The sequence below is a fragment of the Indicator indicator genome, chromosome 35 (genome assembly GCF_027791375.1).
Source record: "Indicator indicator isolate 239-I01 chromosome 35, UM_Iind_1.1, whole genome shotgun sequence".
NCBI lineage: Eukaryota > Metazoa > Chordata > Aves > Piciformes > Indicatoridae > Indicator > Indicator indicator.
Window position 1 is genome coordinate 4725232 of NC_072044.1, and position 19834 is coordinate 4745065.

Below are 19834 nucleotides of genomic sequence, written 5' to 3' on the forward strand. Positions count from 1 at the left end.
GAAGAGTCTGGGTCCTTCCATCACCACAGCCACAAGAATCTTGCCCATCCCATCCTGGTAAACCGAAGCTGAAGACGACTCTGGGGCAGCTTGGTTCTACTGCAGCTGCTCTGCTCTAAGGAATCATCTCCTCCTACAAACCTTGCCTTGGCTGCAGCTGGAGAGCAGCCATCAGGCACAGGAATGAAGACATTTCTTCAGCCAGGGCTTGTAATGAGAGCTGAAGTGCAGGGACAAGCTTTTTCTGTCAGGTCCCTCCCAGCCCAGCCCTTTCTATGGTTCTATGATAACTTGAGAAGTACTTCAAATACAATCACCTTGTTCAGCAGTCAGAACTGGTTTGTAAAACCCCTGCCTGTCCCCAGGCAAGCTGTTGTTGATCTGTCCTTGGCACATCTGTTTGGTATCTCTAGAGTTCTTCTACACCCTTACACCTCCCACACCACAGACTGGTGCTGACACTGGGAGCTCCTGGGGTGTCTGCCATGGCTCTGTCCAATCTTTGGTGCACTCTCACCTCTCCCAAACTCCCTTCCCCTGTCCCCTGCAATGCCCTGGCAGAGCTCTGCCTGTCCCACCCATCTCAGCCATGTGTCCAGACACAGAGAGCTGTGTGGCATTTCTCAGCCTGCTCTGATGGCCAACAACAGTTCTGGAAACTTTTACTACTGTGAGGTACAGGACAGGAAGGGAAGGACAGGAGAGGTCTCAGGAGCAGTAAATGCAAAATGTCTCAGGCTGGGAACTTGGGCTCTGCACTGCTGGTCCCAAGGGAAGTGGCCTGAGTTGGCTTCCTAAGGAGAAAGACCAAGTATGGCTGAGAGAAGGGCTGGGGTACAGCCTGAGGGGCTGGGCTTGTGGGCATCTCCCCTCAGTGCATGACCTGGAGGCAGACTCTGTGCATTCATTCCAGGCACAGCAGACTGGTTTGCAGCATCAGTGGCAGGGCAGCAACAGCTTTCCCAGCATGGCTTCTGCAGGAGACACGGAGCTAGGACATAGTGCAGCTCTGCTGAGCCAAGCCACTGCCTCTGCTGGCTAACTGCTTCCCTGGAGGCCTAGCACAGGGCTGGGACAACAGCTGAGTCACCATGAGTGCTGTGGTTTGGCCAGGGTAGTCCTGGCAGCAGGGTAGTCCTTCAGGGTAGTCCTGGGAGGACTGCAGGGTAGCAGGAGCCAGGCCCTGGCTGGCCTGAACAGGTCTGCCACACACCAGACTCAACACTCCTGCAGGGCCAGATCTCATCCCACCACGTCCCAGCTGCCCTGTCACACACACCCCAGCACAGGCACTCCTCCACTGGCTGGGCTGCCACTGGCCCAACAGGTTTCTGAGTCTGAGCCAGCCTGAGGGAGCAACCCAAAAGCAAACCCATGTTTAGGCTTCTCCCACATCTCCTCCCCATACTGGACTAGCTGGGACCTTCTTATGCAATCCCAGAGGACACTCCAAGGACAGGACAAGTCCTATCAAGCCAGCTCAAGGAATTTAGCTCTGTGGACACTAACACAGACTGGAAGAACAACTTAGGTCACAGGTCTAGAGAACTCTGGAGGCCTGCAGTCCCACCCCTCTCAAAGCAGAGGTGTTATGGTTTGAGGCTGATGCCTTTTCAACCAGAAAGTGCAATCTTTTGTTATGTCATTCCCATAAACCCTGCACCTCTATGCAAATTGGCTGCACTCAGCTTCTTCCCCTTCTTCTCCCTCTCTCTCTCCCTTCCCAGCTGGCTCCCTTATCTTTGCTATGCCTGGGAGCTAGACCTGGAGCAGCCTGGCTGGGGTCTGCAGCTGGCAAGCTAAATTTTAACTGCATCACTTGGGTTTGGTATGGGGAGACGGGGGAGAGAGGCAGGGGGCAGAGGGGCATTTGGGGCCTGGGGTTTGGCCTGGTTTGGAGGAAGGTGGAGGTTTTGGAGAACCATGTCCAAGATGTACTATGGATTTGTTTTCTATGCTGTGCACTGGAGTATGTGGTGATGAACAGCGTTTCCATTTGAACCTTCTAATTCCACCCAATCCAGAGGGCAGTGGTTTTCCTGAACTCCTTTGGGGAGAGTTAAAGAGCTCTGTCTCACTCCTTAAACCAAGCCAAGAGGCAACACCAACATGCCTGAAAGGAAGTTGTAGTCAGATGGGAGTCAGGCTCTTCTCCCTGGCAACTTCTGACAGGACAAGAGGGCACGGCCTGAAGTTGTGCCAGGGGAGGTTTAGGCTGGATATTAGAATCATAGAATAGAATGATAGAATCAGTCAGGGTTGGAAGGGACCACAAGGCTCAGCCAGTTCCAACCCCCCTGCCATGGGCAGGGACACCTCACACTGGATCAGGCTGCCCAGAGCCTCATCCAGCCTGGCTGCAAACACCTCCAGGGATGGAGCCTCAACCACCTCCCTGGACAACCCATTCCAGGCTCTCACCACTCTCATGGGGAAGAACTTCTTCCTCACATCCAGTCTGAATCTCCCCACTTCCAGCTTTATTCCAACCCCCCAGTCCTGTCACTCCCTGATACCCTCCAAAGTCCTTCCCCAGCTTTCTTGGAGCTCCCTTCAGATACTGGAAGGCCACAAGAAGGTCTCCTCAGAGCCTTCTCTTCTCCAGACTGAACAACCCCAACTCTCTCAGTCTGTCCTCATAGCAGAGCAGCTCCAGCCCTCTGCTCATCCTGGTGGCCCTTCTCTGGACACCTTCCAGCATGTCCATAGCCCTCTTGTAACAGAGGCTCCAGAACTGGATGCAGTACTCCAGGTGTGGTCTCAGCAGAGTGGAGCAGAGGGGCAGAATCCCCTCCCTGGCCCTGCTGGCCACACTTCTGCTGCTGCAGCCCAGGCTCTGCTTGGCTCTCTGGGCTGCAAGTGCACACTGACAGCTGCTGTTGAGCTTCTCCTCCCCCAGCACCCCCAAGTCCCTCTCCTCAGGGCTGCTCTCCAGCCAGTCCCTGCCCAGCCTGTATTTGTACTTGGGATTGCCTCGACCCAGATGCAGGACCTTGCACTTGGTCTTGTTGAACCTCATGAGGTTGGCTTGTGCCCAGCTCTCCAGCCTGTCCAGGTCCCTCTGGAACCACTTCCTCAGAAAGGCTGAGTGGGCACTGGGATGGACTGCCCAGGGGGCTGGTGGAGTCACCATCCCTGGAGGTCTTCAAGAAAAGCTTGGATGTGGCACTTGGTGGCAGGGTTTAGCTGAGGTGGTGGTGTTAGGTCAGAAGCTGCACTTGATGATCCCAGAGGTCTTTTCCAGCCTCAATCATTCTGTGATTCTGTGATTCTATGCCACTAAGTTTCTCGGGGCCTTGTCTGGGTATATTGTGGCTGTCTTTGAGAGCATGTTCTCAGGAGCATCACCAGCATGTGAGGGGACCCCATTCTCACACACAGGGACTGACAGGACCATTCTCCAAGCCCTTGCTCTATCAATATTGCCTTCTCCTGAAGCAGTGTTACTGTGGTGAGTTCATCTGTAGGTCACTTCTGAGCCCTAGGATGTACCTTGCTCTTCTTCACACTGTTACAAAGCAGATGAGGACTTTTTCTCCCTCTGCTTCAAATCCCTTTTTCCTATTTTAAAAAATTTCTTTGAAAGGAAAAATTAAGTGAGGGGCATCAACATGGAGAGCAACTCACTACATCTGTCAATATCCAACCTAAGATTGTGTGTTTCCCAACATGCAGCAGAGCATTGCTCTCTGTGAGCTATTTTTCACTCTTTGTGCTATAAAGTTCCATTTCGATGTGCACTTTGCACTGTGGCTGCCTTTGTTTTCCTGGGATGGAAAAGAACATCTTGGGATAAAAAAATAAAGGGAGCCATGGAGTCTTTTAAACAGGACTTGAGTACCATCAAAGAGGTCATAGAATCATAGAATTGTTTGGGTTGGAAAAGCTTTCTAAGGCCTTCAGATCCAGCCTTCAACCCAACCCCACCATGGCCACCAAACCATGGCCCCAAGTGCCATGGCCACACCTTGCTTGGACACCTCCAGCCATGGGGACTCCACCACCTCCCTGGGCAGCCTCTTCCAATCCCTGACCACTCCTCCAGCAAAGAAATTTTTCCTCCTCTCCAACCTAACCCTCCCCTGGCACAATTTCAGGCCATTTTCTCTCCTTCTATCACCTGATACCTGGGAGAACAGAGTAACTCCCACCTCATTGCAACCTCCTTTCAGCTATATTTCATCTATGTCCTCGGAAATTCAGCAGGAGGTGGATGCAGAGGACTGACTCTGTGCATCTGCTGGGAACTGAGGAGCACAGGGGGGAAGGGAAGCACTGTGCAGGCTCTGCTGGCTTCTTTTCTCCATGGCTCCAGGCTGCATCTCTGGTGGACTGACAGTCAGTGCTGACACTCTGGTCAAACATGCCTCTTGATTTAAGCTCTAGGAGTAGGATGCTGGAGTATGACACAAAGTTTCACTTACTGGTACCTGCCTCCAGCACAGTAACTTCTGCTTGAACTGGCTCTGGAGAAAGAGACTTTGCAGCTGCGTTAAAGAATCCCCCACGGCAGAGGGCAGCTCTGGGGGGAGTGGCCAACTGCCCTCCTGGTTAAACACTGATCTCTCATCTCCAGCTGCTGGATCTTGCCAATCCTTTGCTTGCTGGATTAGTACAGCTAAGGCCTAACAAATCCTCTAGGCTCATGTTCTAGATGCAGCCTCTGAGCAGACTGATCCCACCCCTCTGAGCAGGAAGCTTATGAGTTACGATCAGCCTCCAGGCCGGGATAATATCTTAACCTCCATGTACAGATTTAACTGGGAACGTGTTCTACATTTAGCTGAGCATTTATCTCACGTCACTAACAATGACTCTATGATGACTTCCTGGCGATATGCAGAGCTTCAGGTTTTAAAATGCATCCCCAGCCGCCCAGCAGGATGGAAATGAGCTGGAGGGAAAGCGGAGGCGGCAGCCACCACGAGCTCAGGGCTGTCAGCTGGAGGCGATCTGCCGGAGCTGTTGAGCTGTGCGTGGGGGAAGAGATCAAAAATAGCACGCGTTTGAAAATCCTGGGATTGGAAAGCAGGCTCCGAGGCCCTCGCTGCCGGTTTGGCTCCAGCATCCCCGTAGGGCCGGTTCCAAGGTGTTCGCCCTCGAGGAGTGACCAAACAGGCAGGCAGAGTGTGAGCCGTGTCCGGCTGTGAGGGACCTGCCCGCGGACCCCGGCCTGCCCGCGGCCCCAGTCCCACCCGCTCCGAGGTGACTGAAACTGTAACGTTTGTCTCGGACTCCCCCAGACCCGAGCAAGCCGCGGCCGTTGCCGCCGCTGTGCAGCGGTCAACTCGGCACCGCTTCCACCGCCCCTACGCGGGAGCGCTCGGCCGCGCTGGGCCGGAGCATCCCCGGTGCCCGGTGCAGCCGCTGCCGGAGGCGGACGGCAGAGCCCTGCCCAGGCCGGGGCGGTGGCAGGAGGCCGTTGCCTGGCAACGGAGAGGTAGCAAGGGCGGGGCAGGGGGCGGGGCGGCGCCATGACGTCATCAGAGCGCGCCGAACGGGGAGAGGGAAGGGCGGGGGGAGGATAGGCGTGCGGGCCGGGACCTCTCCCCGCGGCGGTGAGTGCGGGCGGGCCGCGTTTTGACGGGTGGAGGCGGCGCGGGAGACCCTTGGCCACGGGAGGCCCGTGGGCTGTGGCCGCCCGAGGGCTGCGGCCGCCGGTGCGGGGTGGCGCGGGGCGGCGCGGGGCGGGGGCGGCCCAGGCGGGGCAGGGAAGGGGAGAGGGAGGGGCGGTGCGGGCGCGGCCGGAGGGCGCCCCCTGGCGGCGCGGCGGGCGGGCCGTGACATGTGGCCGTGCTGGCTGTGCCCGCAGGTGCCGGGCGCCATGGCCCCCCCCAAGGACATCATGACCAACTCGCACGCCAAGTCCATCCTCAACGCCATGAACGCCCTGCGGAAGAGCAACACGCTCTGCGACGTCACCCTCCGCGTGGAGCACAAGGACTTCCCGGCCCACCGCATCGTCCTGGCCGCCTGCAGCGACTACTTCTGCGCCATGTTCACCAGCGAGGTCGGTGCGCCCCGGGAGTGCGGCTGCCGCCGGCCCTGTGCAGCGCCGCGGGGGCAGGAGGCAGGGCCGCCCGCGGCTCGGGCCGCTCGTTCAGCAGCTGGGCCTGCCGCCCCCCGCAGTGGCACAGGTTGCCCACCGTGGTGAGCCTGCAGCCCTCGGGATCTCTCCATGGTGGCCCTGGATCCCCCACCGTGGTGATCCTGGAGCATAATGGATCCCTCCGTGGTGGCTCTGGAACCCTCCATGGTGGCTTTGAATCCTCCCATGGTGGCTCTTGGTTTCTCTGGAGCTCCTTGTAATGACCCTAGATTCTCTCCTGGTGGCCCAGAATCCTCTCCTGGTGGCCCTAGAGCCCTTTAGGGTGATTCTGGGTCTCCTCGTGATGGCCCAGAGCCTTTCCTTCCTGGCACGGTGGGAGTTAGAGGCTGCAGTTTGGGACTGTTGTCCTGTATCATTGTCAGCTGCATGACCAACCTGTGCACCAGAGAGCTGCCAGGCTGAGCTGGCAAACCAGAAGGCTCTGATACATTTGCTGGGGTTTGTAGTGGTGGTTTATGGTCTTCATGCACCTGGGCATCTTTCTTGCTGAGGATCCCAGTCCTGGTCAGACCTGTGAGCCATGCTGTGTACCCAAGGCTGGGTGGTGAATCAGGTGTTGCCCTCACACTGAGCAGAGGGATTTGCCTCCTGCTCTTGGCCCCTGTTTCACGCTGGCTGATCAGCAGGTACAGGGTGGGTTGTGCTGTTCTTGTGCAGAGGATGTCACCCTGCACCCCTGGGTGAGGGGCTGAGGCTCCAAGCCCCAGGTGCTGTGCTTGGCAGGCCTCCTGTGAGGACCTTTGGTGTGCTGCCTGGTGCTGGGTTTCTGAGTCACTGAGATCTGAGCTGAAGCTGCTGCTCCAGCTCGCTGTGAAATGGAGATGCTCTGCCTGGCATTGTCTCCTCTCCTCTAAGTGAATCAATCTTTGTGGCCTTGTTTTCCAGAAGGTGCTCCTCTTATCTTACAACTTCCCCATTAGCAAGGAGAAAAATGACCAAGTAGCTCAAGGGTCCTAAAGAGCTCCCTGCTAGCCCAGTAGTCCTTGAAGGAGAGCATCATTTTCTTCTTTGTTTTGTGCACTGTGACAGAGCTGTCTGCTGCTTACCTCTCTGCAGGTGCTTTAGTTTAGGCTGTAAAGTCCTGTGAAAAGCCACCAAGAAAAGCCATATGTAGCCTGACCACACACCAGGATCTTTCCTGCCCCTCTTCAGGAAATGTGTACATTGGTCAGGTTTTTGCTTTCTCTGCATTAGGCAAATGTAATTTAAAAGAAAATCAGGGAAAGCCAATTGGGTCCCTGGAGGCTGGAGTTGTCTGGTTACCAATAGTTTGGAGGTGCACAGCATTACAGCAGAGTCTGCTGCTTTGTGATGGCCTCAAGGTTCCTGTCAATGCTTTTGGACTTCGTGTAGGCACTCTGCTGAGGTCTGTGTGCTGCAGAAAGTCCTTTGTGGCCATTACCAGAGGCTGAGGATCTACTTTGGGTCTAAGCTGAGATTCTCTCTCCTTCCTTCTTTACATTCTTCTTTTAATTGTGACATTCATGGTGGCCTTCATTCATAGATTTAACTCTTCCTACAGAAAGAAGTGCATGCAGTGGGGAGGTTGGTCTGCAGCTAGGACAGGCTGAGGGAGCTGGGGGTGTTCAGCCTGGAGAAGAAAAGGCTCCAGGGAGACCTAATAGCAACCTGCCAGTACCTGAAGGGGCTACAAGAAGGCTGCAGAGGGACTGTTCCCAAAGGCCTGCAAGGACAGGACAAGAGGCAATGGTTTGAAATGAGAGCAGAGCAGATTGAGATTGGATGTGAGGAACAAGTTCTGCACCAGGAGGCTGCTGGAGCACTGCAACAGGTTGTACAGGGAGGTGGTTGTGGCCCATCCCTGGAGATATTCAAGGTGAGGCTGGACAGGGCCCTGGAGGATGTCCCTGATGACCTCTGGAGGTCTCTTCCAACCTGGTTGATTCTGATTCTGTGATACCTCACACCCCCCACTGCCACTGCTTTAAGGGTTTCCCTTCTGCTCAGTTTGGTTTTTCTCCCACATTTTATTTTTCATATGGAAGCCCCCAAATGACAAAGCTGCCAAGTGGCTCCCACAGCCACTGAGTGCTTGTGGCAGAGCCTTCTTTCCAGGAAATGACATATTGGTGAGCCTCAGAGTGCACCTGCATGGCCTGGGTGTCAGTGACAAGTGTCTGGGTGAGTGTCATGGGACAGGATCTGGCTGCTCTCCAAGCACTGCTGGGCACAGAGCACTTCAGCCTTGGCTGTAACTTGAGGGAACTCCAAATGCTGTGTGGCATAAATGGACTGAGAGTCTCTGTGAGGGCTTCCTTTGGGTCTCATCCCTCACCCCCAAGTGTGAGGACTGCCTGGCTGGCTGTGACCTGTGGCTGTTGTCAGCCTTAGGCTGCAGAAGGCTTTGCTCGGAACTGCCCCTGCTGTGGTTCATGGTGTGGTGTCTGTGCAAGGCCAGTGTGGCACTGAGGCTGCCATCAGAGATTGTCACCATAAAGATCTGCACTTGCCAAGCCTCATTCCCTTCCTTCTTTCTCCTCTGACTCTCACATTTACTTTTTAAAGTTCTCAACCTTACTTCATATTAATTTCTCCCCTTTATCCTAACTGAGAGAAGCCACTGACCACCTGCTGGGCCCCTGGCTTGGACCACACTTTTCTGTGCCCCTGTGCTGAGCAGTGTGGGGAAACTGCAGCCCCCAGCAAAGTTATCTGCAGAGTTCTTCCTTGTGAGAGCTGATGAGCAGCTCTAGCAAAGGCTGCCCTGGATCCTGGCTGTGTGCTGGCATTTCTGTCTTTGCTTGGGCAAGGCAGCATAACTTGGGATGTGTTAGGAGCTGATCCTTGGCTCCACTTCAGAAAGAAATAGCTCAGTATTGACTTGAAGCCTGGCTGTAGTGGTTTTAAGATTGTGTTTTTAATTTTTCTTGAAATTGAAGGTTTTTTCCCCCCCTAGAATGTGGAGAAATATTCTTCTTACTCTGAAAATAAACAGCTTCTGTTTCCAGGTTCTTAAATGGTCACCTTCTGTGTGCTGTGACCACCTCCCAGGGTGCAGTGAGCACACACACTGCCAGGCCAGCATTTCTTGTCCCCTCTAGGTGAGAAGAAGCTGGAAGGGTTTGTCACAATAGGCTCTTGTGTGTCTACATTAGAGAAGGCAAAACCAAGAAGTGGACTTTGATAAAGGGTCCAAGATTTCAGGCCCATGGTCCTACAGAGTGCATCAGATGAGTGATGGCTGGAGTGGGAGACAGCAACATCCTGTGTCACAGCAGAGCTGGGACCTGCAGCTGCTGCCTTGAGGCTTTCAGCAAGTTGGGCATCCTGGGGGAAAATTTCTGCTGCCTCCAAGTGGCTCTCTGTAATTCTGGGAATTGTTTGGCTGGATGCTTCTGCTGATTTCTGGTTCTGTGCTGTCAGATGCTTGTGAGATGTGTTCACATGAGGCAGCACCAACCCCTTCCTGCTTCCCTTCCTGCTGGCTCTGATGTTAAACATCTGAAACTGTCAGAGCAGGGGTGCAGAGCTGTGATGGACACCAGCACCTGCAGAAGGAAAGCTGCTGTGCTGTGTTTGGATCCCTCTTGTGTGATGATGATTCTCATTGCTGAGTCTAGATATGTGGATTATAGAATCATAGAATAGTCAGGGGTGGAAGGGACCTCAAGGATCAACTGGGAGTCATTGACAGAAGAGGGACTCTCAGCCCCAGCAGCACAGCACCAAGGGCACTGCTCCAGCACTGCCTGTGCTGCTGGAGCTACTGCTCAGAGCCCACGTGGGATGTTCAGAATCAGGTCATCTCCACTCTGAGATCCTCCTTTCAGGTATGATGCTGGGCTCCCAAGTTCTTCTGCATCATACATAGTGTGAATGACCTGAAATTCTTCCTTCCAAGCAATCTTAACATGTGAGAGAGTAAGTTTGGGCTGGATCTTAGGAAGAAGTTCTTCAGTATGAGGGTGGTTGTGGATACCTCCTTCCTGGGGTGTTCAAGGTCAGGTTGGATGAGGCCTTGAGAGGCTGAGTCTAGTTGAGAGGTGCCCCTGCCCATGGTGGGGAGGTTGGAATAGATGATCTCTAAGGTCCCTTCCAACCTGAGCCATTCTGTGTGAGTAAACTATGAGGCAAGGAACAACCAAGCAGCAGTACAAGGGGAGCAGGAGGTGATTGTCAGTGTTGGCCATGTGGTTATGTTTGGGCTGGTTACTGAATTTTGGTGGTGGGAACAGGAGCTTCTTTGCCAGCTGCAGGCTGCCCTGTGGGGAGCAGATGTTTACAGCTTCCACCTGGTGCAGTGCAATCCATTACCAGCAGGTCTGGTGCCCTCCTGGTCTCCTGTCAGTAGATGTTTGTAACCTCTTATCCTCTTTCTTCTGCATAGCTCTGCTTTCTGTCTGCATTTGCTGGGTGGAAGCAGGTGGACATCTTGTCTGCCCAGTTCTGACCTTTGGTGACCTTTATCTGTTGTCTTCTTTTGGGAAGGTTGTGTCCAGCCCAAGCTAGGGACTCAGCTTAGCTTCCAAGCACAGTGCCAGGGCCTGTCAGAGAGCAGGGCAGCTGAGGTCATTTGCTGTTTCTTTCTGCCTCTGGATGCCATAAAGTTTATTCACTCTGTCAACAGACCTGAAGGCCTCCTCCCTCAAGTTCCTTCCAGTGTCATCATTGCCTCCTGTGTTTGTGAGGCCACACCTTGAGTGTTGTCTTCAGCTCTGGGCCCCTCACTCCTGGAAGGCTGAAGCAGGTCCAGAGAAGGGCAACAAAGCTGGGGAAGGGTCTAGAGCCCCTGGGCTAGAGGAGGGGCTGAGGGAGCTGGGGGTGTTCAGGCTGGAGAAGAGGAAGCTGAGGGAGACCTCATTGCTCTCTACAGCTCCCTGAAGGGAGGTTGGAGTGAGGAGGGGACAGCCTCTGCTCCTGGATGGCAAGGGACAGGAGCAGAGGAAATGGTTCCAAGCAGCACCAGGGGAGGCTCAGGCTGGATGTTAGGAAATATTTCTGCACTGGAAGGTTCTCAGACATTTGAACAGGCTGCCCAGGGCAATGCTGCAGTCACCATCCCTGGGGTGTTCAAGCAGCATTGACCTGGTGCTTAGAGATGTGGTTTGGTGCTGAGCCTGCAGTGCTGGGTCAGGGCTGGGCTGGATGAGCTTGGAGGCCTCTTCCAAGCAGAGATTTTCTGTGGTTCAGTTTCTCTTTGCTGTGCTGTGCATCTGTCTGTGTCTGTGTCACATTTCTGCCCTTCTGCTGCTGTGTCATCGAATGCCTCTGCAGGAACATCCTTCACTACTTTTGCATTACCTTTGTTCCCCAGCTGTGGCAGTTTCTAGGGCAAGTGGTGATGCTCTGGTCACGTTTCTGGTCACTGAGTCTCTGCTCAATCTGTCTGCCAGCAGCTTCAGACTCATCCTTAGCAAGAGAAGTCATGGTCTTTCATCTGAGCCCTGCTTGCACTGACTCTGGCTGCTTCAGGAGTGCCTGGAGATGAGGCTGGGCTTGCAGTGTGCTGCATGGAGACATCCTTCAGCTGAGGTCCAGTCGTGCTGATGAGCTTACAGCTCTGAGCAGAGTGTGGTCAGTGAGCCCAGCTGCTAGCCACTGCTGATGAACCATCAGGTGCTGTGCCTGTAGCTCTGTGATGCATGCAGAGGCACAACGATGATGCTCTCTGCCCTCAGCTCTCTGGTCTGTGCCTACAGAGCTGTGACTTTGGTGGATTCACAGAATCTGCTGTTCCTGAATGTTGACTGCTGAGAGGGTAGCACTGCTTGGAAACAATAATGAGTCCAAAAAGCTGCATCTTAGAGGTGATAAAATGGTCAGGGAACTGGGCAGGATGGTAGAAGTACCATTGCTGTGTGTGTGATCATTTGGCTTACATGAGTTGAAGCCAAGGCTCCACTTCACCCTTCCCTCCCAGCCATCTCACCCTTCCCTCCCAGCCATCTCACCCTTCCCTCCCAGCCATCTCACCCTTCAGTCTGACCTTCCTCACCTATTTCTATTTAGAAACCTTCACCATAAGCTTGCAGAATGGGTCAGGAACTGAACAGTTAGGAAAGGATTTTCTTTGGCCTGGTTTCAGAGCAGGGTGGTGAGGTGCAGGATGTCACAGGCAGGAAGCCTCCTGGACTCTTCCTTCTGGTAAAGCCTGGAGTTGCTGCATGGAGGAGAGGCTTTAGATGTCTTTCCCCAACACCTGCTGTCATTTCTGCTCTCTGACCTCAGCCTGCTCGTTTACAGAGCAGTTTGACTGCACTCCTGCTCCATGATGAACTTTCTCTCTCTCACCCTCCAATGAATTCTGGAGGGAAGCTCTCTCCTTCTTCTCACTCACAAGGAGAAAGCACAGGAGCTGTGGTCAGTGGGGCAGAGTCCAGCTGGAGGCCTGTAGCTGGTGGAGTCCCTCAGGGGCTGGTACTGGGCCCAGTACTGTTCAGTACAGTTCATCAGTGACCTGGCTGAGGGCACAGGGGGCACTGCCAAACAGTTTGTTGATGACACCAAGCTGGGAGCAGTGGCTGACAGCCCTCAGGCTGTGCTGCCATTCAGCCAGACCTGCACAGGCTGCAGAACTGGTAGGGAGGAATGGAATGGAATGGAATCCAACAAGGACAAGGGTGGAGTCTGGTAAGAGGTTCTCCTGTCCTTCTACTCTGCCCTGCTGAGGCCACAGCTGGAATATTGTGTCCAGTTCTGGGCCCCTCAGGTCAAGACGGACCTCAGGGAACTGCTTGAGAGAGTCCAGCCCAGAGCCCCAGAGCTGCTGCAGGCAGTGGAACATCTCCTGTGAGCACAGCTGAGGGAGCTGGGGCTTGGAGCTTGGAGCAGAGCAGCCTGAGGGCTGCCCTCATGGCTGGGGATAAAGATGTGCAGGGCTGGAGCCAGGCTGTGCTCAGGGATGGCCAAGGACAGCACAAGGGGCACTGGGGGCAAGCTGGAGCACAGGAGGTGCCATGGGAACAGGAGGGAAAACTTTGTCCCTGTGAGGGTGGCAGAGCCTGGAGCAGGCTGTCCAGAGAGGTTGTGGAGTCTCCTGCTCTGGAGACTTTCCAACCCCACCTGGATGTGTTCTGTGTGCCCTGCCCTGGGTGCTCCTGCTCTGGCAGGGGTTTGAACTGGATGAGCTCCAGAGGTCCCTTCCAGCCCCTAACATTCTCTGGTTCTGTGAAAGCTCTCTGGCAGCTCACAGCTTAACTATCTGCTGAGCACTGTTGGCTTTTTGATCACTTCACTGGAAAATTAACCTTTGTCTCCCTTCTGATCCACAGCTCTCAGAGAAAGACAAACCCTATGTAGATATCCAGGGCCTGACAGCCTCCACCATGGAGATCCTGCTGGACTTTGTGTACACAGAAACTGTTCATGTGACAGTGGAGAACGTCCAGGAACTGCTCCCAGCAGCTTGTCTGCTCCAGCTGAAAGGTAATTGCCAAGCATCAGCACAAATGGTACCACTGCTGCTGTTTGGTTTGTCTGACCCTCTGTGGGTTGTGGGAGGGATGACCTCTGAACACTGGTGTCAGGCTCCTGTTGTCTTGTGTGCTGTGCTCTCATTGCTAGAGGAACTGACTTGAGTGAAGAAAGTAGATGATGAACCAGGTTATTGTTCCCTGCCTTGGGCTACTCTGTTTCTGCCTGAGAATTCCCAAGGGGAGCTGTGGGCTGTGTAGCACAGAAATGTTACAGCTCAGTCAACTTCTACTAGCAGACAAATCCTAGATCATAGAGTGCTAGGGTGGCTCAGGTTGGAAGACACCTCAGAGATCATCTGCTGCAACATCCACACCACGGGCAGGGACACCTCTCAGCTAGGCTCAGCTGCTCAAGGTCTCATCCAGCCTGGCCTTGAACACCCCCAGGGAGGAGGCAGCCACAGCCTCCCTGGGCAACCTGTGCCAGACTCTCACCACCCTCCCACTGAAGAACTTCTTCCTCAGCTCCAGTCTAACCCTGCTCTGCCTCAGCTCCAAACCATTCCCCCTTGGCCTGTCTCCAGACACCCTCAGCAAAAGTCTCTCTGCAGCCTTCCTGCAGGATCCCTTCAGGTCCTGGCAGGCAGCTCTGAGGTCCCCCTGGAGCCTTCTCCTCTCCAGGCTGCACACCCCCAGCTCCCTCAGCCTGGCCTCACAGCAGAACTGCTCCAGCCCTTGGAGCATCTTTGTGGCCTCCTCTGGCCTCACTCCACAGCTCTGGGTCCTTCTTGTACTGGGGATTGGAGGTGAGGTCTGAGCAGAGCAGAGCCAAGGGGCAGAATCCCCTCTGCTGCCCTGCTGCCCACACTCCCCTGGCTGCAGCCCAGCACACAGCTGCCTTTGGGCTGCATGAGGGCACTGCTGGCTCCTGAGGAGATGTCACTGGATGTGCCCTGTCTGGGTTGGTGACAAGCTGGTTGATGTCCTTCCACAAGCACCTTGGGAGCATCCCTTGCAATGATCCCAAATCTCAGGCAACAATCAGAAAGACCTCCGAGAAGACGCAGAGTTCAGGCAGCTGCAGCCACTGGCATCTGCAGGTTTTGTTTATGACCCATGAAGGGCAGCTCACGTTGGAGTCTTTTCCTAGTTCCAGAGTTCACAGGATCACAGATGTCAGGGGTTGGAAGGGACCTCTGGAGATCTTCCAGTCCAACCCCCTACCAGAGCAGGAGCAAAGAAACTGGCACAGGTCACACATCCAGACAGGGCTGGAAAGGCTCCAGAGAAGGAGACTCCACAACCTCTCTGGGCAGCCTGCTGCAGGGCTCTGGGACCCTCACAGTGCAGAAGTTCCTCCTCATGTTGAGGTGGAACCTCCTGTGCTGGAGTTTCCATCCATTGCCCCTTGTCCTATCCCAGGACACAAGTGAGCAGAGCTTCTCCCTTCCTTCCTGACCCCCAGCCCTCAGCTATTGATAGACATTGATCAGGTCCCTCTCAGCCTTGTCCTCTCCAGACTAAACAGCCCCAGGGCTCTCAGCCTCTCCTCATCAGGCAGTGCTCTGGGCCCTTCAACATCCTTGGCCTCTCTCAAGCAGCTCAGATAGAGCTCCAAACAGCCCAAACCTCTCATGTTTGCTGCCTCATGTTTGCACATCCCTCCCAAGACCTCTCTGCATGCTGTGTTCCTGTAGTGTTTTGAAGCTGCCTGTCTGGGTTGGGTTGTCATTGCTTGTTGTGCCCTTTCTCTCCTGAAGCCCTTTGCAGAGCAGTGCCTGGGCAGGAAGCATGCAGTGCTCATTCACCACTCCAATCTTCCCTAGGTGTGAAACAAGCTTGCTGTGAGTTTCTAGAAAGCCAGCTGGATCCATCAAATTGTTTGGGCATTCGGGATTTTGCTGAGACACACAATTGTGTGGATCTAATGCAAGCTGCAGAGGTCTTCAGCCAGAAACATTTTCCAGAGGTGGTTCAGCATGAAGAGTTTATCCTCTTAAATCAAGAAGAGGTTGAAAAGCTCATCAAGTGTGATGAAATTCAGGTAAAACCTGAAAAGTACCGTTACTGTGCAAAGCATTGACACCAGGACAGACTCCTCACACAGCTCCTCATTTGAAATTCCATTTCCAAGAAGCTTCTTTTAATTTTTCTAGCCCTGTCATCCAAATTTCATCACTAATGTGCAGCTCCTGGGTCAGGATTTGTTGTCACCCCCAAAAGTGGTCAGTAATGTGCAGCTCCTGGGTCAGGATTTGTTGTTCCTTGCAAGTGAGGCCATCACAGTGAATTACCTCTGCAGAGGCCCTGCTTTGTCTCCTGCTTCCCCTGGGGGAGGTTACAAAGCCAGGCAGCCTCAATGCCTGCATTTCAGTCATATCCCCAATACTTGAAGTTCTATTTGTAGACCTTTGCCTGCTGCTGAGGAGCAGGAGGAATGCATTTGTCATGCCAGGCATTTGGTGTCCTGTGCTGTGACAAGCAGCAGAATGCCTCTTCAGGAAGCTATGTGCAGATTCAGCTCCCTGAAAGTTGCTTTCTGGAGGATTTACTGTTTAGCTGGAAGCTGTGAAATGCTTTTGTCCATATTTCCTATGAGTAAGATGAACATTGCCTGGTAATGGGGAGGGGACTTGATTTTGTTATGGAGATGGACTTTGTCAGGAGTTGGTGTTTGCTGCAGTCCTAAAGAGGTAATTGAAGAGTGCAGAGTTCACAGGAACAGGAACCCAGAGAAGCAAGCCAATGTAAGTGATACCTGGTGGCATTCCTGGAAAGCCAATGCAGGGGCAGCCAGAGGAGAATTCCTGATGTATGCCTTGAAAGTGGCCTTCTGCCAAGCTGGCATCCTCTTGTTAATGAGCCTGCTTGAGAGAGAGCAGCCAAGATAGCAGTGAAGGACCCTGGTGCAGGCCAAGGTGAGCAGTGGAGAAAGGTTTCAAAGCTTTGGTGTTTAACAAGCCACAGGTCTAGTGCTGTGAGGGTTTGAGCTTATTTGGGCTGTGGTGAGTACTGACAGAGGGGTTCTGCACAGGAGTCATCAGGAGCTTGAGCATGACCCCAGCAAGCTGCCCAAATGATCCACACAGGCAGGGTGGAATCCAGTGTGGGTGGGAAGGACTGACTCAGGCCCTGCAGACACACAGGGAGGTGTGGGTTCCTTGGAACACCTGAAGAAGGTGAAGGGAGCCAAGGTAGCTGTGGCTGTGCGGGGCTGAGGTGCTGCTGAGGGAGTGCCTCCTGAAAGGCCCCTGGCTGCTGAGGGGATATCATGGCAGGGCTTCACTGCCAGGCTCTGCTTAGTGTTGCTCAGAAAACAAAGCAAACCAACAAAAGCAGGAAGTGTATCACAGGAGAGTCAGTCTGGAGGGAGTAAAAGGATAGGAGATTTTTGCATTGAAGCTGGGGAAGATTTGGAACAATCAAGTGCTCTGCTCTCTTTTTGTGAGCTCTGCCTGTCCTTTCCCTCTAATTCAGATAGAAAGAGGCCATTTCAAATTACACAAAGGTAAATCAGTGTCTTGGAAAAATTGCCTTACATAATTAACCTCTGTGGCTCCCTGCTTCACAACAGTCTGCAGCAGACAGCTTCAAAGTGGACCCAGTGTCTGGGTGGGAAGGTTCCCTTTTACAGAGCTCCTTTTATCTCCATCTTCAATAACAGCTAACAGACCTCATGACATAATAAATTCCTGCCTGATTTGCTTTTACTTTGGTAGCTCTGATGATGTGCAGAAAAAGAAAACCAAGCCTAATACATTGTAGAGCTTTTTACCATTTGGCAATTGCAGATTTCCAGAGCACCTGAGGCTCTCTCCAAGTGTCAGGCTTAGATGGCCTAGTCACTATCATCTCTGCAAATCCAAAATGGAGAGAGAAATAAATTGGTCAGAGCAGAAGATAAGCAGAAATGAGCAGCAACACCCCTGGGGTTCCCACTCTGCCATACAGTTCTTTGTAGTTTCTTTAATGTGCACTGAAATGAAAACCCCTGAAGTGTACCTGGGCTGGCTCAGGTGTTACAGGGGCAGTGCCTGGGCACAGGGCTGCATAGGGGGTGAGGGAGATGCTGCTCCATGAGAAGGAAGCATGGGTCTGATCATCTCCATGATGCTGCAGGACCATAGCTCCTGCTCTGCTGAGAAGTCAGGGAGCTGCCCTGCAGGTGACTGCCTGTGGCTGTGCTCTCCCAGCAGCAGTGGCTGCCAGCTTCTGGCTCTGCTGCCTACCACAAGGCTGACGCTCCTGCTGCCAGGGGTTGGGGTTTCTTTACTGCTGCCAGCTGTAAGGAAAATACAAACACTGTCTGAAGCAAGGGAAAATGAGGGCAATCTCCCAGTGCCTTCCGTAGATACAGCTCCTGGGTGCTCTATAGCAGGCTCTCGCTCACAGCACCCTGCCCTCTTGCTGCCTGGGAAGCAATGTCTGCAGCCTGGGCACCCTAATGGCTGAGGTGCCCTGCAGCCTGCCCAGTGCCTGCCTCCTCTCTGCAGGTGGACTCAGAGGAGCCAGTGTTTGAGGCAGTTATTAACTGGGTGAAGCACTCCAAGAAGGAGCGGGAGGCGTCACTGCCGGAGCTGCTGCAGTACGTGCGGATGCCGCTGCTGACACCGCGCTACATCACAGACGTCATCGACACCGAGGTACTCTGACCCCTGCCCTCTGACCCCTGCCCTTTGACCCTGACCCCTCCCTCTGACCCTGACCCCTCCCTCTGATCCTGACCCCTGCCCTGACCCTGCCCTGCCTGCACTCTGCTGACACCACGCTACATCACAGACGTCATCGACACCGAGGTACTCTGACCCCTGCCCTCTGACCCCTGCCCTCTGACCCTGACCCCTCCCTCTGATCCTGACCCCTGCCCTGACCCTGCCCTGCCTGCACTCTGCTGACACCACGCTACATCACCGACGTCATCGACACTGAGGTACCCTGACCCCTGCCCTCTGACCCCTGCCCTCCGACCCCTGTCCTCTGATCCTGACCCCTGCCCTGACCCTGCCCTGCCTGCACTCTGCTGACACCACGCTACATCACCGATGTCATCGACACCAAGGTACCCTGACCCCTGCCTTCCGACCCCTGCCCTCTGACCCTGACCCCTCCCTCTGATCCTGACCCCTGCCCTGACCCTGCCCTGCCTGCACTCTGCTGACACTGCACTGACATCACTGACACCAAGGTACCCTGCCCCTGCCCTCTGACCCTGCACTCTGCTGACACTGCACTGACATCACTGACGTCATCAACACCGAGGTACCCTGACCCCTGACTCCTCACCCTGCCCCTGCCCTCTGCCCCTGCCCTGCCTGCCCTCTGACCCTGTACTGACAGCACTGTGTGAGCTGCCTTCACTGCTGGTGCTTGCTACTGCCCAGGCTGTGGAGCAGTCACAGCAAACATCCAGGTGGAAGAGACCTCCCAGAACCAAGGGTCAGCACCAAACCATGGCCCTAAGCACCAGCTCCACACACTGCTTGAACACCCCCAGGGACAGTGACTGCAGCACTGCCCTGGGCAGCCTTTTCCAATGTCTGAGAACCTTCCAGTGCAAAAATAGTTCCTAACATCCAGCCTGAACCTCTCCTGCTGCAGCTTGGAATCATTTCCTCTGCTCCTGTTTCTTGCCATCCAGGAGCAGAGGCTGCCCCCTCCTCACTCCAACCTCCCTTCAGGGAGCTGTAGAGAGCAATGAGGTCTCCCTCAGTCTCCTCTTCTCCAGCCTGAACACCCCCAGCTCCTTCAGCCCCTCCTCATAGGTCATACTCAGCAGGAGCTGCTGTGCCAGCAGTCACAGTTTGGCAGCTGGCAGTGTGCCCTGTCCAGAGCAGTTGGTCACTGTCCCCTCTGAGCACCTCTCTGGTGTCATCCATTAGAGTTCCTAACAAGGGCTCTCTGCCTTTAGCTCACCAGCACCAGCAGGTCTCCTTCTCTAGGCTGAATGCTGTCGTTGTGCAATTCTAGTGAGGAATTGGGTCCCCAGATGTTGTTTAGGTGCAAATCACAGAGTGCCAGGTTGGAAGGGACCCCAAGGGTCATCTGGTCCAACCTTCCTAGGTGATGGAGTCGCAGTGCCCAGTAGCCTGGCAAGCTGAGTCTGAAAACTTTCCAGTGCTGGGGACTCCTCCACTTCCCTCGGGAGCTGATTCCAATGTCCAGATAGCCTCATGGGAAATATTTTCTTCTGGAGTCCAATGGGAATGTCCCCAGCAGTACCTTGTCCCCATCACCCCTTGTCTTGGAAGGAAGTCTCCACCCTTCTGGCAGCCACCCTTTATGTCCTGGTCCATGGCAATAAGGTCTCCCCTGAGCCTTCTCTTCTCAAGGCTCTCAGCTCTCTCAGTCC

General features: G+C 54.3%; 1 protein-coding gene across 1 annotated transcript in view; it reads left to right on the plus strand.

The window, feature by feature from the left end:
- The first annotated feature begins 5474 nt into the window (after window positions 1–5474).
- KLHL12 (kelch like family member 12) overlaps window positions 5475–19834 on the plus strand; it is a 29459-nt gene continuing 15099 nt past the window's right edge. Inside the window, 5 exon segments of the mRNA XM_054395856.1 lie at window positions 5475–5558; window positions 5813–6010; window positions 13342–13495; window positions 15312–15529; window positions 17979–18128. Of these exon segments, the coding sequence (XP_054251831.1) occupies window positions 5475–5558; window positions 5813–6010; window positions 13342–13495; window positions 15312–15529; window positions 17979–18128 (804 nt within the window).